The sequence below is a fragment of the Lissotriton helveticus genome, chromosome 12 (assembly GCF_964261635.1).
Source record: "Lissotriton helveticus chromosome 12, aLisHel1.1, whole genome shotgun sequence".
Taxonomy (NCBI): Eukaryota; Metazoa; Chordata; class Amphibia; order Caudata; family Salamandridae; genus Lissotriton; species Lissotriton helveticus.
Window position 1 is genome coordinate 634,235,979 of NC_136073.1, and position 25,842 is coordinate 634,261,820.

General features: G+C 47.2%; 1 protein-coding gene across 1 annotated transcript in view; it reads left to right on the plus strand.

Annotated features, from left to right (window-relative positions):
- The window catches only part of CTCF (CCCTC-binding factor), a 512,861-nt gene that overhangs the window by 263,682 nt on the left and 223,337 nt on the right, over positions 1-25,842 (plus strand). The window contains exon 8 of the mRNA XM_078670971.1: positions 10,661-10,821. Within this exon, the coding sequence (XP_078527097.1) occupies positions 10,661-10,821 (161 nt within the window). The remainder of the gene's footprint in view (positions 1-10,660; positions 10,822-25,842) is intronic.

The window sequence follows — 25,842 nt, forward strand, 5'->3', positions numbered from 1 at the left end:
GCAGCTGAGCGCATTGTGGTGAAGGATCACTTTGCCGAGATAAATATATATATATATATATATAGTTGTGTGTATATATATTTGGATATATTGTGTTTTTCATGCATTGTCTTCACACTACATGTGTAATTTTGGATATTATGTATTGTGTACACTGTATATGTATATATCTACTGTCATTGGTCCGTCCGGGTGCCTCGAAGACACGGAAAAAAGGGCGGAACTGATGTCATCACGCCGACGTAGGCCTAATAAGGAGTCAGTGACGTCAGTCGGAGTCGCGCGCGATGCCATGCTCCTATCACGTCGTCCACGCCGGCGTGCTACAAAAGAATTTTCCAAACGTTGCTGACGCAAGGAGATATTCACAAGGTGAGGAATCCACAGGCAGAAACACCGTATCCACCAGAAAAAGCGTTACCGAAGGTAAGTAACTTGTTCTTCTCACACTTGCTCCTATTTCTACAGATTGATAGCTAGCACTTCCACTTGTCACTGATCGAAGGTATTCAAAGGAATCACTCCTACAAGATTGTAGAGAGATAAAATTGTCATTCAATGAGAGAAAAGGTGATGGGTGCATACTGTGTGGCAAGTGACATTTGAAAGAGTCTTAAGAAGATGTACTCCCCTCTGCTGAATTTGATTACTTCCATCCAGTTGCAAATGCAAGACACTTGCTCCCTCCTTCTGTTCATGCTACCATGGTTATGGATTTAGAATCTTGTCTGAAGAGCTTCCTCCTTGTACATTTGATTAAATATTGTCTAGACGTTCACCAGTGTATGATGTAGCAGTCTTCCACCTGGTCACAAACAAGCCAGCAAGGAAAGTATTAAAGTCCAATCCAACAAGCTTTATTCGACTTTTATGCCTTAAAAGCACAATACATACTATAAGTATTAATGAGACATAATACAAAAACACAGTTAAAACCATTTTTATGGTACTTAAAAACTGAGATCAGGGTTAATAAAACACAAAAGAGTTTTAAAACGACTGGAATAGCTAAAGTGTAAAAGCAATTGCAATTCATAATAGTAAATAATACTGAGGTACAGAGGTTGAATCACAAGCGGTTACACGTATTCACATTTGTTATATGTGCCTGTGCAAATTAGATTTGGCAAATAAAAACCTTCAATGTCCATGGAGTGACTGCGATCTAATAGCCCAGGTCTATCCCAGAAAAATTGATACTGCAATAGCAATGGGGGATGTGTCCGTACACAATATTCTTTGCGAATCACCACTCCTTCTGGTGCCCAGTGACCTACAAATTTGCGTGAGCCACACTCGACGGGGGGCTTCATATGCTGGGCAGACCCACAATAGGTGGGCCAGTAACTCCAGTTGGGCCTGACAAGCGGGACACGTTCTGTCGTCTAGGGTGACTCATCTTGCTGTGTAGGATCTTATTGGCAGTGAGCCCACACTAAATTGGAAGAATAGCTTCCGATCGTGTGGTTTAGTTCTTGTATCCCAATACTGCTCCAGGCTTGGGGATGGTTTAACTTCTAAAAATCTTCCCTTGAGTGAGCACGTGTTACTGTTTCTATAAATGTTTAGAGTCACCAGATCCCAGTATTTTTCTTTTAGAATCTCCTTGGACAGGAACAAGGCGCAAAGACACCCTTTCAACAAAACGATTGAAATGACCCACTGATGTCTTGGTCTCTTGCCTCATGAAGCCTGTTGAGAATGTCATTCTTGCTCCTTGCTGCAGGTGAAGAGGAGACCAGATTGGAAGTTTGGATCTTTTTTACCAGACAATAAACTCCTGAGAGAAAATCCTCTTCCTTATTATCTTCTGTTGTCTGTGACCAAACCAGAATACGTTAGGGTTCTATTTTACCCTGTCACCCTAAAAAGGAGTATAGAAATTTGTGATGGTTACATCTGCCTGTGGATTACTCACCTTTGGAATTACACCTGCGCCAGCATTCCTCAGAAACGTTTTCATAGCTCTCACATGTCGACAAGGACGTCACAATAGCACGGCTCCGCTCGCGACTTGTATAAACAGAGCAATAAGAAGATCTCATCAGCGTGGTGACGTCCGTTCCCTTTTTCCGCACTCGTGACGCGTAACGGTTATTTCTGGGACTTTCCATTTCTTTAGGATATTACATTGCTTCACTTTCCATCTGTGGTGTAGCAGTGCTATGGCTACACAAAAGAACTCGGGGTTCAAACCTTGTAGGGAGTGTGGGAGTCATATGTTCATCACTGACACCCACAAAGATTGCCTTTGGTGCCTGTCATCCGATCACAATGTCGAAGGGTGTGCGTCTTGTCGAAGGAGGAATCCAAAGGCACTTAAGGAGAAGGAGTTGTTTATGGCCTTGGCGAGACAGGAGAAGAGAGGTCGCAAAAGTTCCAAGTCGAAGTCGACAAACCCCCCACACCTCGAGGTCGTCGAAGAAGCACAAAAAGACGCGTCGCCATGGGTCCTGGTGTCGTTCTTCGAAAGGCAAGTCTTCGAGATCGGCATCTCCGGTAGAGCTGCGTCATAGTAAAGATGACATCTCACCTTCTCTCCTTCCCCCCAGGCGACTCCGGTCTGTCTTCCGATGCCAAGGGATTTGTCGACACCCAGGTAGTGGTCTCCAGCTCCTCCGGCTTCTTCTGCCCCAGCCCCGGTGTCACCGGCGCCGCAGCCGTAACCCACCTCTTGGCCTCGGTCGGATCCCGACCTGGCGGCTCCGGATCCTTACCTACCTTTTCTGCGTCCGGGTTCGGGTCCATTGCATTTTCTTGATGTGATGTTTGGCATGTTTGCCAAAACGGCTTACCCATCTGGCACACAGGCTGGCCTGTGGGTCTGCTTGCATATAATTTGGGCATCCCCCAACATTATGCTCCGGCACCATTAGTGCCTTACATGCTAATGACTCCATCCTGGCACCTCCCGGTGCTGAGATCCTCTGACGTTACCACAATCACTGTTGCTGTCTGGTTTTGAGCAGACTCTTTCCCGGCGTCGTGCAGCTCGGCTGACCGCTATTGAGGTTCTTCATTCGACGCTGATGTCACCGACGCTATGCCTGACGCCACCAACCCCGAAGTTGTGCTCCAGGAGAAAGGCCTAAAGGCTGCTGGAAGAAAAGGAGTTCCTGGGACAGCAGGAGCAAGCTGAAGAGGGGGAAATCCTTGTCTCTGGGGATGACTTTGAGGTTCTTCAGGAGGCCAGTGGTTTGGACACTTCCCAGGATTGGAAGCTATCTTCCCCTAATGCAGTGCCTTTTCAGGATGTGGCTCCTTATCACACTGTCATCAGCAAGGCTGCTGCCCTGTTGGATCTGCAGTTGCCTACAGTTTGGGTCAGGTCTCATAATCTGACTGAAGTTTTGCCCTCTCCTGCTTCGGTGGTTGAGCTTGCTTCCTTCCAATGCGGCATTAACAGAGCCAATTTTAAAACTGTGGCAGAAGCCTTTGTCTGCCCCGGCAGTTTCAAGTGCAGTGGCAAGACGCTATAAGCCTGCTTCGTGGGATTCTAATCTCACCTTTCTCCGGAGAGCTTGGTGGTTCAGCTTCATGTTCGTCCAGACAGTCGGCAGGATCCTTCCCAACCACCCTGGGGATAGGGACTCCAAAAAGCTGGAGCAGTCAGCTAAAAAGATGTTTTCTTCGGCAAGCATGGCCTTAAAATCTATGAACGCCACACGCTTGTTGGTAAGTTATATCCACGCTTTGATGGACTCAGCCCAAACAGGTGGCTCCTAAGCTGCCGGATGATGTACTAGGGCACTTTATGGAGGTATTGACTGATACGCAGGCTGCAGCCCGTCAAGTGATTGTTGGGTCTGTATATAGCAGACTCTGTCGCCAGGTTGATGGGCTCTTCAGTAGCTTCCAGGAGGCATGCCTGGTTGAGAAGTTCGGGGTGTTCTCCGGATGTGCAAGCCACTCTGCTTGATCTTCCTTTAAATAGATACAGGCTCTTTAGGACAGCCAGTTCTGGTCCTGGCAGACAACACTATCGTGATGTACATCAACAAGCAGGGATGAGTAGGGTTGTAACGTCTCAGCAGAGAGGCTCCGCGACTCTAATCCTGGGCACGGGACCATCAGATTTGCGTGATTGCAAATCATTTGGCCGGAGTGCTGAATGTGCGTGCGGACAGTCTTAGCCAAACACACGTGGCAGCTTCATCCGGAGGTGGTCCATCACGTCCTTTACACATTGCACCAGGCTGACTGAACCAAACACCTTGCCCCACTATCGCAAACTTTGGGCTTGACTGTTCCCATTGAAGCAAGGACAAGACTCTTATATATGCATATGGCTTGGTTCAAACTGAGGTGGCATGACGGGTGTAGGAAAGTGCCCTTTTTGCATGGTTCCCACATAACTTATTCCCAGATACCTGACGCCAACTTGACTGAGGGCATGCTGGGACCCTGTTAAGCAGGCCCTAGCACTAGTGTTATCCAGTATTGGGGTATCTTTCATTGATTCACATGCCTGAATCATTCTCTGTCGTCTAGTTTGGAGTCCCATGGTAAAATATTCAATCAGTGCTTTAAAAATCTCATAGGCTATAATGGCCTTAAGCCATGTCAATAGTCGCCTATCTATGTCCTTTTTAAAAACAGGACCTAATGTTTGAAACCAGCCAATCAGCTGCCATCACCCTCGAGCACACTCAGCAGAGGTAGATTCTCCCAGATTTTCACCGCACGTCGTATGGAAGGGAGTCTCCATGAGTGCTACTCACTTTTTCTACAACTCTTACAAATCTTGGCATCATGTATGCCAAGAAAGGCCTTTTCTGCCCATGTAAGACCTGTGGCAATAAAATCGTCCATGTGGATGATCCACATAATGAGTGTATTTACTACCTTTATCCAAGGCGTGAGGTGAGATAATGCAAAATATGCTGCACCTTTTCGTCTAAAACCCTCAAAGATATAGAGGGAAGGTTGTTGCTCTGGCTTTAGACCACAAAACACCAGATGCCTTCGGAGGAGCAGGTGAGTGAGAGATCCTCTACATCTCATAGAGGTCCAGATCTAAAGAGCGTTCCTCAGGGGAAGGTAGGAAACATCATAAGCCTTACCAGGGCACCAAGAGCTCCAAAAAAGACAAAGGAGCTAAACACTCTAAGGAAATTGAGTTGTCCGTGCCTTCTACATCGTCTAGTAAGGAAAGTGATTGCCTAAGAGCCTCCTCTTCCTGTGGGGCGGAAATCTCTTTAAAAAATCACTCGTCAACGACAATGAGTGTTACATCGTCGACGACTACGGCAATCCTGGCTCCGGTACAGTCTACGAGTCTCCAGAAGCCCATCTACATAGAAAACTCCATCGTCGAAGACTGTTGACACCCTTGATGACGACACCGTTGCCGATGGAATTTTCTTTCACTTTTATATCTGCACCATCAACGCCACCGTTGACGAGGGTTACTAAGGTTACCAGAGTGACCAAGACTTTCCTACGTCCAATCATGCAGGAATACAGTAAGGTTTCACCGTTAATCCTGTTGCATCTGCTGGGAGGGGGGGGGTATGTGGAATATGATGAAGATGATAATGACTAGGATGGTCTTTATGGTGTGGCTCACAGTCCATCTGAGCTCCAAGTAAAATGTCAGAACGATAAGGAAGAAGAGGATGAAGACTACCATGATGAATCACAATACTATCAGCAGGGATATATGGCTCCATGTCATTTGCATACTTAACTGTTTCGTCCATGTCACCGTTACGATTCATATGGTTTTCGGCCAGAGCTGCGTCCCAGGGACATGGCTCATCTGCAACCGCCATCTATACTGGATGTGCAGGCTATGTTGGCAGATTCCCGGCCGCAGTTCCCGCCACAACAGGATCAGCCAGACAGTCCGGTACCTCAGTCAGTTCTCCAGGTACACCAGCTGCTCAGCGGCCAATCACACCTGTAAATACTCCTGACCCGGGCCAACTGGCCCTGGAGCACTGGATGCCTCCTCTTCGGATGACGATAGAGAAGAAGGTGAGCTGCTGGATTCAATCTCTGCTCCTGATACTTGGGACGGTTGTCATACCAACTCCCTCCACTCCTCCGTACTTCTCATTAGATTCTCCCCTGGGGGATTTAATATTTTAATGCAGAGGGCAGCCAGCAGGTTTAATCTGCTCATTACGGTCAAGCAGACCAAGGACACCAGGAAATTTGTACTCTCCATACTAATTATAGTCCATATATGACAGGAAGGCATCAAAATTATGAAGACACCAACAACCATACCACCTGTGCTACCTCATTGAGAAGAAGTATAAGGCGCCAGAGGTGTCCATCTTGCCTCATTGGGCACCCCAAGCCAGACTCCTCTCTCAAGCGGCACAAAGACTTTCCAAGAGCCCTTCTACCCCTACCACTACTCCTCCCGATAAGGAAGGGTACAAGATGGACCTTTTAGGGAAACGTTTCGCTTCTATAGCTGCAGTTATGATCAGGGCAGCAAATGCATTGGCCATCACCCTCAAGTTGCGTAGATTAGAGACCGGAATGCTGCATAAAGGTGTGGACAGTCCACACTTTTACGCAGCATTCCTGTCTCCAATCTACACAACGTGAGAGTGCAGCTGTGTGCCAAGCGGTAATGCATCATCTCTTCAATTAAGGAAGGCCTCTTTTGATAAAAGAGGAATTTTATATATCTTACTTAACATGCATAACTTGGCTTGCTATCTGTCGCTAATGTAATTTTTTGTATAACGCCGGAAGTTCATCAGTGTCTTAATTGTTCTACTATTTTATTCTACCAAATACTTCATTGGATACATCTTAAGTATTTTTTAAGTATGTTTTGTTTCTAGGCATCTTTTTAAAGCTGTATAGAATTTGAAAGAGTATATAGATGGTTACAGATGTCACTGTTAAATTTCAGTAACTTGGGGGTTATGATTTACATGTCTCCCTCCTTCCTCTAACAGTACAATTTTGGGTATTGCTTGCTGTAGGAAGGTAGATCCCTGACTATGGTTGGCCCCCAACTTTTTGCCTGGTGTTTTGCTGGTTTTCTGACTTAGTTGACCTGGGGCCCTGCTATTCAGGACCCTAGGCCCACTGCTCTCTCTGTTAAAATTGATTCCATGTACCTTAGGTACATACCTAATTGGATACTGAGTCACCTTATCAGTCCCTGTACAGAGTACCTTAGGTGCCCAGGGCATAGGTGTACCCAGGGCCTACCAGGGGCTGCAGCATGTATTATGCCACCCCTGGCTGGCCATCCAAATATGACACAACTGGCTGCACGACAGCTGGGGCAAGGTGGTGTAATCACCCTTTGCTTTAGATATAGGATTCCTATATCTAACCCTAAAATGGACACATATATTCCTATCAGTCACTCCTATGGCAGGCCTTAACAATCCTGAAGGCAGAGTGCATGGAATAATGTGAAATGGTGCTCTGGCATGAGCTGAGCCCGTTTGCAGCTTGCGGAACCAAGTCCTAATAGCTGTTCCATGATAACGCATACCATATACTCTTAAGTGCATTATAATCCTCGCGGTTAAATGCCAACTCTGGTATCGCTTTATCAAAACATGTCGAGTAAGGTGTCCTACGAATTGGAATACTAACCCCTCGCCAATTCTGGCGACGGGGTTAGCATTCCACCCTTCTAGACGGACACGACATGTATGTAACCTGTAACCCCGGTTAAAGTCAGACATAGCCTCAGCTCCACAAGATGGATGCTGCCACCGAGACACAAGTCTGCCCTCCTGCTGCTGGGAGTCCTTCCAGCACAGGAGGCAAGGACAAAGGGTTTCCTGCCAGGGGCGGTGCCAGCACCGTCCCAGACAGGATTTTGTGTATTCTAGGTAGGCAGGGCTTTAGAGGAAGGTGACTGCAAGTGGCACCCCGGTGCTCACTGTGCATAGGCCGGCTTGAACCAGTTCCAGGGGCACTCCAGCCCCTGATCTGGGGAAAGCCCGCCAAAGGAGAAGGGTGTAACCACCCCCCTCCTAGTCCCACCCATAGGGCAGGACTTAGACGCGTGCCAGCCCCTTTTTGCAGGATAAAGGTAGGAACTGGCCCCCTTCCAAATGAGATCAATCTTTGAATCCTGAACCGACCTTCTACACGAAGAACTCAAGACTCTTCTCAAGATTTCTCCCTTGTGACTAAGGAGTAGTCACCCTGCAGCAGCAGGCACCATCCAAGCATCGCGGTCTGCTGTAAGTCTCTCCTCCGGGGTATCTCACAGGGGAATACCAGGACGGGTTCCCTAAGCAAGCGCCTTGATACCTTCGGGTGATACGTGCGCTATATAAGACGCAATACATTTACATACATATACATTTACAGCAGGCACCAACCAAGCATCGCGGTTTGTTGCCAGTCTCTCCTCCGGATCAAGACTGCTCCAGCACGACGAGAACCGGCTTCCCTGGCACCTCTGACCTCAACCTACATCATCAGCCCAGCTGTGCTCCGTGGGTGCGACGAGACCTCAAGGGACCGGCCATCTTCAGAACTGCACGACGCTTGTCCAGCACGACCACCGAGTGACCCTCGACCGAGTGCTTTGGGGTAAGAGAAGCCCCGACCCTGAGCAGCTCCAGCACCGATGTTCAGCCCCCCTGCATCCACGAGATCTGCGTGGGGCCCTTCTGCTCTTTGCTGCTCCCCGCGTTGTCCAGGTCACTTGCCCGTTGGCTAGTGGCCCCCTCACGACGCTCCACGACGACAAACACCGCTGGTCTGGTTGCTCCAGACTGGCCCTTGCTTCCCTCCTTCAGAGAAGTACCCTGGACCCTCCTGGTCCACTCAAGACGCCGTTTTAGGTCCACCGCGTGGGCCTTGCATTTGCCAAGACTTGTTGCCCCAATCCTGGGTCCAGCGACGTCGACAGCAGAGACCTTCGTGGGACAGCTCGCACCTCCATCCTGGTCGCCGACAACGCCTCCTGGTCCGAGAGACTGCAGAGCCCAGCAGCGCCCACTCACCTGGCTGAGGTGACTTCGTCCGGTGCCATCCTGGTGCCCACCTAAATCACTGGCTAGTGATTCAGAACTTGGTCCCCTCTGCTTACAGGTCTTCTTCTTCCCTGATCCAGGCTTGGATCACCACGAACTTCTTCACTGGCCGCCTGCCAGCAACTTCTTTCTTCAGGCTCCTGGATCTTCAACAAGGGTTTCCGACGCAACTTGAACCCTATGCAGCCGCAGCCCCTGGGCTAGGTAAACCAAGTACTCCGGTGCTTCAGCATAGTCCAACACTCTAAGTGTTCGGATCCACCCTTGTTTTCGACACACCTAGTCGGGTTCGCCCGAGAACAGTAACTTTGCAATTGCTAGTATCCATAGACTTGTTCCCGCATTACGCGTGAGAGTTCCCACTCTGCACACGGCGTCCCTAGGCCTCCTGCTTCTAATCCAAGGGTTCAGCATTGTAGGCCTAGCGTTTCTACAGTCTAGAAAAGTATTACTTACCTGCTAGTAACTTCGCATTCCACTTCTTGTGTATATGGTCTTTCGTGCCCCTCGGGCATTTGTGTAAATTGTGCGACTTTCAGTAATTCTTTAAGAGTTTTGTTGTGTGCTTAGCTCCCTGTCTCATAAAGAGCCAGGGTAGTCCGGTTATAAATAAATACACTTTATTTTTGATAACAACTTGTGTGGTGTCCTTTCACTTGGTGTTCAAGGGGTAATGTGATGGTAAAACAGCTGGCTTAATACGCCCTCTAGAGTCTTAGCCTTAGACTGCTCGTATCCATGCTACTAGGATAGCTGGTCTATAAGGTTGACTTACAACCAATCATCAATAAGGGTTGTTTGGACTGATACATAGTGATCACTAGAATAGTGAGCACTGCATATCAGGCCAACTTCTCACACTTGCTATTCTGATTCAGGCATGTGAATCTATGAAAGATACCACAATACTGGATAAGAAAATACGTTTCTTACCTGTAACTGTGGTTATCCAGTATTGGTATCTTTCATAGATGTATCCACCCTCCTCCCCCTAGAGGAAGATCTCTTTACTTTTTGGGATTCTTACTTCCCACTTGTGCTTAATAAATCTGAGAGAATCTACCTCTGCTGAGTGTTCTGGAGGGTGCTGGCAGCTGATTGGCTGGGTTCCAACATTAGGTCCTTTTTTAAAAAGGACATAGGCTACTATTGACATGGCTTAAGGCCATTATAGCCTATGAAATCTTTAAAGCACTGCTTGAATATTTTACCGTTGGACTCCCATCTCGACGACAGGGAATGATTCTTGCATGTGAATCTATGAAATATACCAATACTGGATAACTGCAGTTGCAGGTAAGTAACTTATATTCCAGGGGATACTCATCAATAGTGATTTTCAGTAGTATAACTGTTCTGACTAATTTCCATACATTTTTTTGATCTTTAACTGCCAGATGTCCTTAAGAACTACAGGCACATGAAATAGAAATAGGTGGCGGAGGAGTTAAACCACCATTGTGGGCAAAGTCATTTTGATTAAGTAAAGGGAGCAGTTCGATATGTATGTGAAGACTAGTTGAGAGAAGACAACCCGACCTGGGGATGAAAAGGCAAAAGCAGCATGATAAAATGTTGATCTAAAATACAAATCCTATCACTAAATAAAGGAGAGTACTTGCACATGTTTCTTTATTTGCTCAAAGGATATATTGGAAGGCTTATTTTTGTCTTGCATGTAGGTGTCCATTTGAGAAAACAGCATTCCTATATTGAGCTAGGAAGAAAATGTCGTTATTGTGATGCTGTGTTCCATGAGCGATATGCCCTCATCCAACATCAGAAGTCTCATAAGAACGAGAAACGCTATAAGTGCGACCAGTGTGAATACGCTTGCAGACAAGTAAGTGAATGTGTGCAGTTTGCCTACGGTTGGTCTTTTCATGCTAATGTGTTTCACTCTTGAAGTGTCTTGGTTTTCCAAATAAAACATGTTCTACCAAACTCCCCTTTCTGACTTTTCGTTACAGCTTTCGATTTATACTTCGGACATAATTAAGTAGTTTGTTATATCTGGGTTGAAGTCCTTTCACTGGAAGCACTTCTCTTTTTAAGGCTCATCCAAAACCATTGTGTGGTGCTGTTGCTTGATTAATGCACCTCATGAATATGTGACGTTTGATCTCCATGTATTCCCAGAAGCGTTCTTTTCTTAGATGAGTGAGTATTGTACATAAAATTGTTATTCTTAGTAGTACATGATGGCATAATATACTGTAGCTGAGAGTTATGGAAATTGTACCTCAATTTCAGTACCTGAATACCTTCGACTAAGCTGTAAATCCATCACACTTGGGGCATCAAAAACATGGTGATGGATAGACTATTTGAATTAAACTCAGCCACTGGCTGTTGCTCAGGCTGAATCCCATTCCAGCAGGGTCAAGATGTATTTGCATATGGCTGGGCCCAAACTAAAGGGGCATGTTGTGCAAAATAACAATGGATTGGGATGAGGCCAGAGTAATGTTCAGTGGCTGAGATTAATTGAAGCATTCCATCCAGCACTTTTTGGCATAATTTAGTGTGATGGCCTCAGTGGGATGGTTCTTCAGAAACGTGGGTCCTGTGCATGCAGTGCCACTGGTGCCAAGCTATACCTATCTGATTACCCCTAATAAGGGCAAAACCTGTCCTGGGTTGTGTTTGTTCTATTTCATAGAGGAACTGTCCTGGCAGTTCAGTCTGGGAAAATGTCCATGCACACTGTTTTCGTAGATACCAACGGCGTTGGCGGTCACATGTCCAACCACCTCGACAGCCACATTGTTTTATTATTTAAACATCTTTTTATTGTATTGTTGTCAAACAACAGAAATACAGAATACAAATGTACGCATTTTCTGGTATACAGATTTACATTTAAGAGGTTTTGGTAATACATGAATAGTCTACATATAGAGGCAACAGAGTCACTCCGTTCCCATCCTCTCGTAATCCTCTATAGCCCTGCCAGCTCCCCCAGATTTTTTCCCACTTCTTCGGACATCCTCTACTCGGGTAGATTGTGTACTCTGCTTGCCTGCACCAGTCAAGGTTGCTTTCCCAGTCTACCACTCTAGGCAATGTTGGGGATCCCCAAAAAAATACAATATTCCGCTTTGCCACTGCTGCCGGTAGAGCCAGCCTTAACTTTGGGCATGTTTCATCGCCCGAGATCAACAGGAGGAGCCGCTTCCGCTTTACTGCGACCACCACCTCAACAACCTCCGCCACAGTTTTTCCTACTGTCTTCCAATATTCCAGGCACTCCCATAACAAATGGTAGTAGGCACCCTCTTGTCTGCACCCTCTCTGACATAGTGCGTTACTCACCCACTTAATCGATACAGTAATGCTCAGGGTAGTATATTCGGTGGAATACTTTTAGTTGAATCGGGATCGCATGACTACTTCTCTGGGGCCCTGCTTGACTTTTTTCAACTCCTAGTCTTCGATGAGGCCTTAATCAGTTTCCCATGCTGCTCTCAGGGGGTCTGGGGTATTAGTTACTATTTTCCTATATATGAGCAAAATTACCTTTTCCTCCAGGGGTTTTGTTAAAGGGTTTTCCAGGGGCAACACTTCCGCCAGTTCCCCCCCTTTCCGGATATAGTTCCTTATTGCATGTCCTAGCTGTAAATATCTCAGCCATTCACCTTTATGCAACTCATATTCCCTTTGTATGGTATCGAGCGTAATGTAGGTCTGCCTCTCCAGACATCACCCGGGGACTCCATTCCAGTAAGCTCCCATTTACTAGTGCTACATAACCCCTTTACTTTGAGTTTATTACAGTCCCAAAGCGGGGTCATTGCTGTTAACTTATCCTCCCTACCTGGGTATTTTGTGGCTCCTCTCCCCAATGTTGTGTGTGTATAGGAAGGTTTAGCTCTGCCTTCCTTTTATAGAGCAAAGGTAGGTGGCCTTTGGCTCCCATTGCGGCTCTGTCAACTCTATATGCTGGTCCCCCTCAGTCTCCGATCGCCCACCCATACACTGTTACTAGTTGTGAGGCCCAGTAGTACAGTTTGACATCTAGTACCGCCAGCCCCGTCATATACCCCTCTCTGCAATTTACGCATGGCAATGCGGGGTGCTCCTCCACTCAAGTTCAGGGTTTTTAGTTTGGCCTCAAGTTTCTGGAAAAAGAGTGGCGGTACCTGATATGGTGTATTCTACAAGACACATAACGTGGGGTAGTGTCATCATCTTGAATAGTGCCGCTTGGCCCATCAAAGTAAGTGGAAGGGGTCTGCCAACGCTCGGTGTTTCTAATAAATGTCCTCAGTTGCATTGCCAAGTTTTGTTCATAGAACTCTTGCAGGTTCCTTGACATATGTATCCAAAGATAGTTGAACCCCTTCGTCTCCAATGGGACATGACACCTGGATGTTCGTTTTGGGAGGGCGCCTACCAATGGGAACAGGGGCTTGTCCCAATTTTTTCGGTACCCAGAGTATTCCCCGATGGTACGAAAGATTTGGGGTATCCTGTCGATACTGTCTCGGCTTCTTTACATATAGCAGAATATCATCTGCATATAGAGAGATGCATTTGTCCCACTAAGTCCTCTGTCTGCTTCGGAGCACCTTGTCCAGGGCGCGTATAGTGCTTAATAATAGGTTGCAAATGCTTCTGCTATCTGTGCCCTTGTTTCAAATCACACCCCCTCCTTGTCTATGATTCCAGGGACCCATTTATTTTTTCTCTAGCCATGCTAACCATTGTTGGCTTTGTCTCCCACTTCATATAATCTGTGTTGTGTGGCCAACACCTGTGCCCTAGCACTATTTTCCATTAGCTCCCATTGGTGTAGCCTTATACGATGTTCCGCCCCTGCTGGGACTCCTACCCCCCCCCCCCCCCCTTTCTTACTTGGTCTTCTAGTTTACTATGGTCCGTTCTAGGGGGTGACATTGTAATACCTGTTCCATTTTCTGGGCACCTATTTGGGCCCGGTGTAGCCCTGTGTTACAGCTTTGAACGCACCCCATATCGTTGCCCTGGAGTCTACTGATCTCAAATTTTCTATGAAGAACTGTTCCACACCAAGTCTTATGTTGTCTTTTAGCTGTGCATCTTTTAGGTTCGTTGGGTCGATCCTTGGTGGTAATATGTGGTCCCTTTCTTGACCTATCAACGGAGCCCCTACTGGAAAGTGGTCAGATATACCCTGCGCAACATGTGTTACTCCCCTAAAGTGTCCCAGGTAGTTGAACTGTGTGATCAGGAAGTCCAACCTGGAGAACCCTCCATGAGCTGTTGACGTGTGCATATTGTTTAAGTGTCGGGTGATGGTGCCATATATGGCCCAATCCCATAGTGTCTAGGAAGTCTCCTAGAGTTCCCAACATACGCCCTGTTAATGACCCCCGCCCCCCAGTCCATCCATGTCTGCGAAGATCCTGTCATTCATATCTCCCCCTACTATTAATAGTCCCTCCAGGAGTAACGCAACCAAGTCATTTAATGTTGATGTCTGCAGCTTAGGTGGCACTTAGATCGAGCAGAATTTGAGTAATCGCCCCTCCCAATGACTGCCTTCCACTTCAAATCTCCCCAGTGATCTGTCAGGGTTTCTTTGGGCACAAAGGGGAATTACTTCTTACCTAGTTACCCCACCTCTCGAGATCCTGTTGTATACCCTGCATGCGCCAATAGTGTATATCCCATACTATTTAGTGCATTACATTGGCTGCCTTTTTAGTTGTGTTTCCTGCAATAGGACAATATCTGGAGCATGTGTTTTTTATGAAGTTCATTACTACTGACCTCGTGATTTTGCCGTTTAGGCTGTTAACATTCCAGGACCAGACTTTCATTCTTTGTATCTGTGGGTCGACCATTGTAGTGCTTGTTTAGCTCCCCACCTTTTCACCTGCCTGCTAGCTAGAGACTGCTCTAGCCCCGTGGCCCTGCTGTCTCTACTCTGACCTCTCGTTCTGGTCTGTGTATGGGCAACGCATATATCAACATAGAACCTTGTGTAACTGTGACCCTTCCCCCACCCTGCTATCTTAGTTGTGTTTCCCCCAACTACCCAACCCGCAGAGCACCTGTCGTACCAGAACATTAAACAGAAAAGGGATGTCCTAGCTACTACAGGACACTGTACCGGTTTAACGTTTTACACCCCCTGTCAATATACCACTTTATTGCTTAGTCCCAAAAGGTTCCAGGCCAGAAGGATCTAAACTGGGTAGCTTGCCTCTTTGGTACAGTTCTCGTATGACTGTACATATCATTCCTCTCTGCTCTATGTAGTATTCCCCCTTTGGTATGCTAAAACTGTTGTTCCCTCTCACCTTTCTAGTTGCTCATTTTCCCAAATTTCTTTGCCCCCGTTGATCCGATGGATCAGTCTCTGGTGTACTCCCCACCTGCAATTCCGTTGTCTCCGAACTCTACTCAGGAATCTCACAGCTTCGTTTTGGTGCTTTGGATCGTTTCCTGCTCACTGTGCTCCACCTGTCCAGCCACGTCCAGGCTTCCATCAGTGTTGTAAAGTGCCAGGTTTTTTCTTCTACAATTACTCAGTTTTGCCAGATAGAGCATCTTGTACTGGAATTCCCTGTCTCTCATTTATTCAAAGCTCCTCTGTTGGGGCTGAACTTGTAGCGTGAAGTCGGAGGGGGGGTTGGGGGGGGGGGGGAACTGATTCGGGCTTTTTCGTACTGTATGTCACCTTTTGACCGTGCTGCTTGGAGGACTGCGTCTCTGTCCCTGTAATTAATCTTTTTTGCAATTATTGTCCTTAGAAAAGATGAAAAAGGACACAGATGTGGCAAAACCTATGGGAGCCCTACAGTCCCCTTCTGGTCCAGGTTCCTTTCGGCGTTCCTGCTATCATGGGGGTCCAGGAATAGCTCCTCAGGCACTGCCTCTACACCGTATAAAGGCAACTATCAGCCCTCTGCTTCCCAGGTTTTCTTCAGAGGAGACTACAGAGGCAACAATGGCAAAGGTGGAGGTAGAGGTTCCAACACACAGACATCTCCCCCTCAAATGCCAAACAGTGCCTACCCTTCCCCCCCAATCATGTAACATCTATCTGGCAATCAACAGACAAATGGGTGCTAGGGAATTATCCGTTCTGGTTATTGTCTGGAGCTTACTAACAATCTTCCAAACATTCCTCCACGTTCACACAAAATGTCACCAGATACACCTCCTCAAACCAGAGGTTCATTCTCTCCTTTTGAAGGGAGCCATAGAGCCCATACCATTGCAATATCAGAGGTCGGGTGTATACTCCTTGAACTTTCTCAAACCCAAAAAGGATGGTTCTCTCAGACCTATTTTAGACCTCAGAGAATTAAACCTTTACATACAATTAGGCCACTTTCACATAGTGACCCTGCAACAAGTGCTCCCACTGTTACAACAGGGCGACTTTATGTCTGCTCTAGACCTGAAGGACACGTATTTCCACATTCCAATAAATCCCGCTCATCGCAAATTTTTCAGATTTGTGATAGCGGGGCAGCATTACCAGTTCAAGGTATTTCTATTTGGCTTCACCATGGCTCCCAGAGTCTTTACGAAATGTCTGGCAGTAGTCGCTGCTCACCTACGAAGACAACACATTCATGTCTTCCCATACTTGGACGACTGGCTCATCAAAGCCAGTACGTACCCAAAGTGTTTCCGCACACTCACTTAACACTGCAGCTACTGCACCAACTGGGGGTTCACAGTCAATGTGTTGAAATCGCATCGTCAACCTTCCAACACTCAAAACTATCTAGGAGCCACTTTAAATACTCAAAAAGCTCTGTCTTTCCCCAATACAGCTAGAATTTGCAATATTCAGGCTCTGATTCTTCAATTTCAGCCCATTCACTCACTACTAGCTCGAGTGTATATGCAGCTGCAGGGAATGATGGCCTCTTGCATCATGATTGTTCCCCATGCCAAGCTTCACATGTGTCGCCTTCAGGAATGCTTAGCAAGTTAGTGGAACCAGTCGCAGGGTCTCTTAATCAATCTAGTGTTGGTAAACAACCGTACTCCTCGCTCTCTGCAGAGGTGAAACCCACAAAACTTGTTAAAAGGACGGCCCTTCATAGACCCTCTTCCACAGACCATACTAACGGCAGACGCGTCGCTCACTGGTTGGGTAGCTCATCTCCACAAACACAATTCAAGGCTTGTGGAGTCAAAAGCAAAAACCTCCCCACATAAATCATCTAGAGCTGCTAGCAGTGTTTCTAGCGCTCAAAGCCTTTCAAATTAATCTTTTAGGCAAAGCTGTCCTAGTTTGCACCGACAACATGACAGCTATGTATTATATACAAAAACGGTCGGGGGACACTCTATCCAACTGTCACACCTAGCTCAAGACATTTGAAAATGGGCTTTACACCACAAAATCTTATCTCCTAAAAGAACACCTCCCAGGATTAAACAATCAGATTGCTGACCTTCTCAGCAGACAGAAGCAGCAAATCCACGAGTGGGAACTTCACCCTCAAGTTCTCCTCACGCACTTTCAAAATTAGGGGTTCAACCCCCACTCTCCAAATGCAATGCGCTATGGAGGTACTGGTCAGGGATATTTGCCTACACTTTTCCGCCTCTCCCACTCATTCCATCAGTGGTTCGGAAACTCGGGCAAATATTCCTCAGACTGAATTTAGTAGCTCCCACATGGGCCCGTCAACCTTGGTTCACGACCATGCTGGAGCTATCAGTAGTTCCACATCAAAAGCTGCATCTCACATCCAATCTCCTCACACAGAGCCATGGAGAAATCAAACACCCAGATCCCAAAGAACTGAACCTAGTGATCTGGCTCCTGAAGTCATAGTTTAGTTATCTGAATCTTCCACCAGACTGTATGAACATTATTAGAGAGGCCAGAAGACCTACTACAAGAGCTAAATTGAAGTGTTTTGTTATACATTGGAATAATAACATCAATCCTCTTGATGTTTCCATACAAAATATCATATATTATTTGTTACAGCGGTCACAAATAGCTTACACTTATATCCATTTACATGTCACTGCGATAGCTGCGTATCTGCAAAACAGGCAACACTTATCTCTCTTTAGAGTACCAGTTATCAAAGCTTTTATGGAAGGACTAAAAAGTTATACAACCAAGACTTCCACCTGCCCGAGTGTTGAATCTTATCATAGTCCTCACACGATTAATGGGCCCACCTTTTGAACCCAAGCATAGGTGTGAACTGCAATTTCTCTTGTGGAAAATCGCTTTCCTCTTTGCAATCATTTCATTGAGGAGAGTGGGTGAGCTAAAGGCACTAACAATAGAAGAACGTTTCTTCCAGCTTCACAAAGACAAAGTGATTCTTTGTACCAATCCTAAATTTCTACCTAAGGTAGTTTCTGCCTTTCATATCAACCAATCTGTTAAGTTACCCGTGCTCTTTCCTCAACCAGATTCAATAGCAGAACGAGCTCTACACACTTTAGATGTCAGAAGAGCCCTCTTATACTTCATAGAAAAAAGTGATTCTGTAAGACTTAACAACTTTTTGTTGCTTTTGCTCCACCAAGGGCAATCCTATTTACAAATCAGGCATTGCTAGGTGGATTGTTAAATGTATTCAGACTTGTTATGCAAAAGCAAAGAGAACTTTAACAATACCCCCTATAGCGCATTCCACTCGCTAAACAGGGGCTACCATGGCTTTCTTAGGAAACATTCCCAAAGTTGACTTTTGTAAGACTGCAACATACACCACACATTCACCAATAGCTATTGTGTAGATGTGTTAGCAAGACAACAAGCTAATGTAGGCCAGGCAGTACTTAGCACACTATTTCAGACTACTGCAACAGCTACAGTTTAGCCACCACTTTGGGAGAATTCTGCTATATCGTCTATGCAAACCATGTGATCTATAGTTCAAATGCCTCGAATGGATAATGTTACTTACCCAGTAAACATGTTCTTGGCATGTAGGGCTGTAGATTCCAATGCGCCCACCCGCATCCGCGGGTACCTATACCTGTTGCAGTTCTCTCTTACTTTACATACATACGCATGATCATCTCTATTCTACTTTTTTTAACTCCATTCTCACCCTCTGCGGGAAAACAATCTAACAATGGAGTCGATGCCCATGCGCACTATCACCAAAAGGAGGAGTCACCTACCTCGTAACTGTAAAGACGTCTTCGAAGAAAAACAGCTTGCAAACATCCGGCCCCAAAACTAAATGTCAGGAGTATGCAAAGCATGTGAATCTACAGCTATATATGCCAAGAACAGATGCTTACTGGGTAATTAACATTATCCTTTTCCAATTGGCTGGTTTTGAACGGATTAATGTGGTGGTGGAACTAACAGATAACTTTTCAGTGTTAGAAAGGATATGCCTTCTCTATTGGTACGTGAGGGGATTTGATTAAGCCCTGAAGAAGCAGCAGTTCATATTAAGCCACGAAACACACTTTGGCTGTACAACATTAAATTAGTATTGTATTGGTATATTCAAGAAATAAATGTAATTGTTCTTTGATTTAAAAAGTGTTCTGTTTTTCTGTTTTGGACTCTACACCAATTTGTAAGATTTATTGTTAGTGGTTCATGAAATTTTAACATAAAACATCTTTACGTAGGACCGCAACCCTCACACCCAAACACAATAATAAAATAATGTAACTCCTTCGCTCTGATGCCCTTTTTTGACTATTTGGGGTAGTTTGCGCTTTTGGCCCCATAACTTTTTGTCCACATAGGGTATCCACGCCAAATGTGAATTCTTTCTTTCCAACAACCTGACAAAGAAAATTGAGGGGACTGAGACATACAGCTAAATTTGGAATTTTGGGGGGGACATGGAATAAGTGCTGCAGAAGAAAGTATTGTTTCTTCCCTGCAAATGGTATCAAAGAAGGGTTTGTGGTGCTAAAATCACCATCTTCCCAGCTTTAAGAAGCAGGCAGACCTTTGTCAGAAAACTTACATTTTCTACACAATTTTGACAATTTACTGGTACATAGCCTATTTTTCCTATTTTTTTGTGCTTCCACCTCCTCCAGTTGAGGGGTGTTAGAGTGCTGGCTGCAAGATGGCGGCCACCTCGTGAGGCTCTGCAGGCAGGACGGACGATCCATTACAAATCCAGCATCCCGGGAAGACCGCAAAAGCCCTAAACATGGAGGAATGTCACACGACACTTGTGGCATTGAATAATTGAGCCCAGGACCGCCTGCAGCTCACGGATTGAGCTGTGGCCAATGGGACGTGGAGCCGAGAGTGAAGGAAAGATGGCGGCTCAGCAGTGATCCGAGCGTACGCAACAGAGCTGGGCGATCTGCTCTGACATTGGATCGAGACTGTGCTGGCTTCGCCGCCTCCCCCAGCCTCGACTAACTGGCCGGAAAAGGAGAGCGAGCGAGAGAGAGAGACGAGCGGCACTGCTTAGTGCCATCAGCACTCCTCTGCCCAGAGTGAGTTGCCCGCGCACAGCACGAAGGGTGAGTCTGGCGTAATGGAGACATACGTCGACTGCTGGGCGGCACAGACTGCCGGTGTACTATCGAGCTGTGTACCCTATCGAGCTCTGTACCCCCTATGCTTTGCGCATTGCGTTGCGCATGCGTGTTTCGCTTGATGTTGTGTGCGCAGGCGCATTATTCGCCCCCCCATCGAGGTGTGTATCGCCTGTTCGCACATTTACGTAAGTGTAGGTGGGGCCAGTTGTTCTACGTTGCCAGGTGTAAACACTTTATTCATTGGCTCATCAACTGCTAGTCAGTCGCTCAACTCATAAAGAGATCTCTTCCTGTGCCAGGCTCAGCTGCGGATTTCTTCCTGTGAGTGCTCTGCGCTATCTTAGTTCACCTCTTAAAACACAACTGCATTGAAACATTTAAAAAACACGTGTGTTTCTTACATACTATTAGCTCAATCGACTGCTGTGTGCAGACTGAAGTGGAAAGCCGATGTATCTATTATCTATGAAAGAGGGTGCGGTGTAAGGGCCAGATCTGTAGACTGTGGAAGCAGGTTCAAGTCTCAGCGTCCGCTCAACATCCACGCGATTCTGGGCAAATCACTTTATCTCCCCTGCCTAAATACAAAAATGAAAGCGCCTTTTTGAAATGTGACAGGTGCCTATGTAAGGTGCTCCGATACCTTCGGCTTGAGTTCCCAATTTATAAAACTGCAACAAACCCCCCCCAAAAATCACCGGTTTCTAATTATTTATTTATTTTCTAACCAGCTCAGCTGCAACCTCTTTTCTCGAGGAGAAGCCACTATAACCTGCAGGTTGACCTTTGGCCTTGGATAAAAATTCCGCAGGACTATCCAGAGGAATCGGTAGCAGTTGAAACTGCCATAAAACCGGTTGTTTATCACCTAAGTTGTGACACTTGAGCATTCAGATTTCATGGCTCTCTTCCTTCTCACGGACAGAGCTCCCCACCTATTCTATCTTGTGGATGAAGGGCATCGTTTTACTCCGGCTGTGTAACAAAATACATGCCGAATATTGGTGGTTCTCAAGCACATCTCGACGGTAACCCGCTGAATTAAAGGTCAGGGGAAGTGGTTTCCTGACAAGGAGCCACGCTCGGCTCTGCTGGTGGAAAGTGTTGCTTAGAGCAGATGCTGGGAAGAAAGTCCCTGCAGGATCCATCCAACTTGGGGGAAGTGGGCCCCTCGGACACCAAATCCCCATCTGCGACTAGCATGTAAAGCACTGTTGCTGTGGACAGCAAAAGTCCACAAGTATCCTAACATGCTGGGCAAAATGAGAGACAAAGAGTGTGTGTCGTTTGCCTTGGTTTTCTTCTCCAGAAAACGGAACCCTAGGTCTGTCTTTCGAAAAAGAAAATGCAACGTCTTTTTTTCCACACAATTTCCCAGTCAAGGAGGTAAGAGAAACTGTTTTGGACAAAAACACAGCCAGCTTGGCAGCATACTAAATGTGGCAGGTCTGATGTTCTCGAGTATGGCAAAGGCACAGCACTGCAGCCCCACATCCGTTGGCCCACTAAACGATTACATAAATCTAAGATTAAGGGGCTGGCTTCCGGAGCACTCCTGGGGGTGAATGAGCGATGCTACTCATCCTTACACACTTGAAAAACCAAAGTCTGCAGTGCTGTCAAGCCAAACTCTGCATGGGTGTTCCGCCACGTTCTTGGTGCAGATTGAGTTCCACACCCCTGACGCATGTTGACAATACCGTAAACTACCGGCACGGCCACTTCTAGTGACCTTGACTTACCAACTGTTGCTGCGCAACTCACTCCCTCCCTCGGCAATTGAATCGGTGGGGCCGCGGTCATATTTACTGCAGCTGACACACACACAAGCTGTACATCAGCTTCTTGTGTTTCTCAATCATTCTCAAGTTCAACCCACTGGACAGGCACGTTCGTGTGCCCCAGGCTACCGAAGCAGGCTGCCTGCCTCTGCAGGCTCGGCTCCTTAGCAGACACAGGGCCTGCACTTGGACGGCTAACTGCTCTGTTCGTGAAGTGGCACACTGTTAGTTGCATTCATGTGACTCCACCATGTCCCGTGAATGCCGTGCCGGTGTACTATCGAGCTGTGTACCCTATCGAGCTCTGTACCCCATCGAGCTCTGTACCCCCTACGCTTTGCGCATGCGTGTTTCGCTTGATGTGTGCGCAGGCTCATTATTTGCCCGCCCATCGGGGTGTGTATCCCCTGTTCGCACATTTACGTAAGTGTGGGCCAGTTGTTCTACGGCTATCGTCCCAGCTAAATGAAAGCAGGCATGGGTCTCTCCTATATTTAAAAAAACCTACTTTGGACCCTCTGAAGCCGGAAAATTTTAGACCGATTTCCCTGCTCCCATGGGCAGCGAAGATTGCGGAATCCTATGTAAACTCTGTTCTTTCCACCTTACTGTATACCAATAACATCTTGGATAATACTCAACATGGGTTCCGCGCCGGTCATAGCACTGAGACAGCGTTGCTTGCTATGACTGAGCATCTTCGCTTAACTCTTGATCAGGGTCAAACGGCGGCAATAGTCCTATTGGACTTGAGGGCCGCTTTTGACACTGTTTCACATCAGATCCTACTCCATCGGCTCGAGGAAGCGGGGGTCACGGATCTGGCACTTACATGGTTTAGATCTTTCCTGTCAGGAAGATCTTTTCGTGTTTCTACCCCTCCTTTTCTTTCTAAGGCATATTCCATCGAGCAGGGTGTTCCTTAGGGCTCTGCCTTGAGTCCCACCTTGTTCAACCTTTATGTGCAGCCGCTTGCTGCGGTCGGCAAGTTATGGGACCTTAACATCGTCTCATACGCGGACGACACGCAGCTGATGGTTGCCCTATCGGAGGAGGTAACCGGAGATCATGTCAGATTTAGAGCCGGACTGTCTGCAGTGGCTGACTGGTTGACAGCCAATTGCTTACAGCTTAACGTGGCCAAGACTGAGGTTCTACTGGTTGGCAGGAACACCTATTTATGGGGAGACTATTGGTGGCCAGTTACTTTGGGGAAGGCTCCAGAACCGAAGACAGAAGTGAAAAATGTCGGAGTCTGGCTAGATTCGACTCTTAGCTTTTCCACCCATACAAAGAAAGTTGCCGCCACCTGTTTTGGCATCCTGCGTAGTCTGAAACCGGTCTTAAAATTTTCTGACTCTGAGACCAGTCAACAGCAGGGAGGGACATTGGGGGGGACAATATTTATAGGGGTCCAGTGTGCGTGTCCCATCAATCTATAAAACAAAAAGATGCACACAGTTCCCCTGGAGTGGGGTAATATTGTAGTACCGTATGCTGTCTTCCTCTCTGCATGAGGTGCAAAGGCGTTAATGTACCTAAGTGAAACAGGGAAAGGTATCCCTTGTCGGAACTAGGGATGCCTCACACAACAGGCTGGTTTAACGGCTGTTGTCATGTCACCAGCTAGTCGTATCGTGTCATCATCGGCTTCCTGCTCCAACGTCAAGCCGGCGCTGCAATGTCTGACGGGTAGCACGAAGTGCTACACTTTTGTGGAGATCTTTTGTTCCTTGCCGGTGAACAAGCACATCCACAGGGATTCCCTGACCCATCGCAAAATGGCGCGCCATTCACGCCACTCAGCTACTCAGACTTTGCTACCTGACACGAATCCTCTTTAATCACCTAGCAAACCTGTCTGATTAATTACCTCACAGCTACGGAATGTTTTTAGAACTTGAATATTCTACCATGTTTGGCCCTTTTTCAACACGTCCTTTATTGGTATGGGACGGCCACCTTGCCGGTTACCCTGAATTCCGCTCTCTCAACCCCTCTCAAAGATGGCGGCGGGCCGTGACACTAGGGCGCTCTGACGTCATCCCGGCGAAACGTTGCGGCCGAGTTGCTGCCCAGACACGCCTCCGGTGTTGACCCGAATGTATATCAACGAGCGCCACGGACAGACACCCACGGCTGCTCTACGCGATACATCGCGCTGGAACGTGGGATTAGGTGAAGAGGTCACCCGCCCGCTCCTATGAGGTAAGGTGACTGGCCCGGTAGCGCTGTGAGGCGGGCGCCTGGACTGACAGGAGCCCTGACGCCCTGGCTGGGTCCCCGGTGTTGTCGCACCATCCCCTAGGGACCACAGGTTTCGGCCCCCTCCGAGGCCGTCTGCAGAGTTGGGTGACCAGGTTGTGAGCGTGGGGGTCCCGACCGCCAGGGTGGGAGTTGAGATGTGCGTCCACGAGCACGCTTTTCCCCCGCCCCCGCCACACGACCGAAATGCACCGTTTTGGTGGAATTGAGCAGGTGACAGGGTCACTGGGTCGCATGGGGTCGTGAGGGTGGGCGGGGGTGGTGGCAAGCGGCGCCTCCCCCACCGGTCAAGCGGCTGCTGCCGCACCTAGTGCTACCGCGGGACCAGCGGGGCCCCGCCACTCGTTGCCTCGGCCCCCATCCAGGCTGCGACCTCTTCGGGTGGTGTGAATTTCCTGGGACCACCGGGCTCCTGGTGAGACCGCCGCTGATCTAGCTTAGGTCGCTTACTCCTCCCCGGATGTCCCACCCGTTGGCATATACCAACCCACCTACCCCCCTCCCCCTCGAATGGCTAATTACCTCACAATCAAATTGATTTTACCTTGTATACCCTCCAGATAACTGCCAAATCACGCAGACCCCACGGGAGCAGCCTTGGGGCATTAACGACCGCCAGTGAGGGTAAGTTCCTATTGAACTTCGGACTCTTGTCCAATACCCCGTTCTACTTCTACTTTTAGTAAAACGCCGGCTGGCGTCAGATCCTGTCAATGTAATGTCTAAATACACAACCAGTTGGTTGAGACACTTAATGTCTGCTGTAACACTATTACCCAGCATTGTTTTCAATTATATTTTTTATGCGTAGTAACCAATTTCTGTCCTTCCTCTCTCCTCACTTTATAATCCTGTATTGTTTAACGGAAATAAAGTTGAATCCCCCTTTGGGTAACCTGGGGATAAGAATCACCAGCTGAAGTTTATTTCTCTCCCCACAGGGTATCCTTATGACTCAGAAACCCCCCTTTGGCTGGATTCGGCAACCGTCCAGGTTGTATCCTTCATATGCCTCAGCCTTATGCGGGGCACATCACTAAGTTTATGAGCACTTTGTTGGTCCTGAAGAATTGCCAATAGGGCATGAAACATGTTGACCTGTTCACAAATGAGGGTTGAACGGGACTAACTTTTCTTAGCTACTGTAGTCCCATTGCCCCTCTCGTTTTAATAAGGTGGTGAACTACACGAATAAAGACTATTGAGTAGACCACACCAACCTTTTTTAACTCACTTCACTCACGCTCACTACTTCACACACTAGGGCCCTCACACCCACTCATTCACCGGCAAGGAACAAAAGATCTCCACAAAAGTGTAGCACTTCGTGCTACCCGTCAGGCATTGCAGCGCCGGCTTGACGT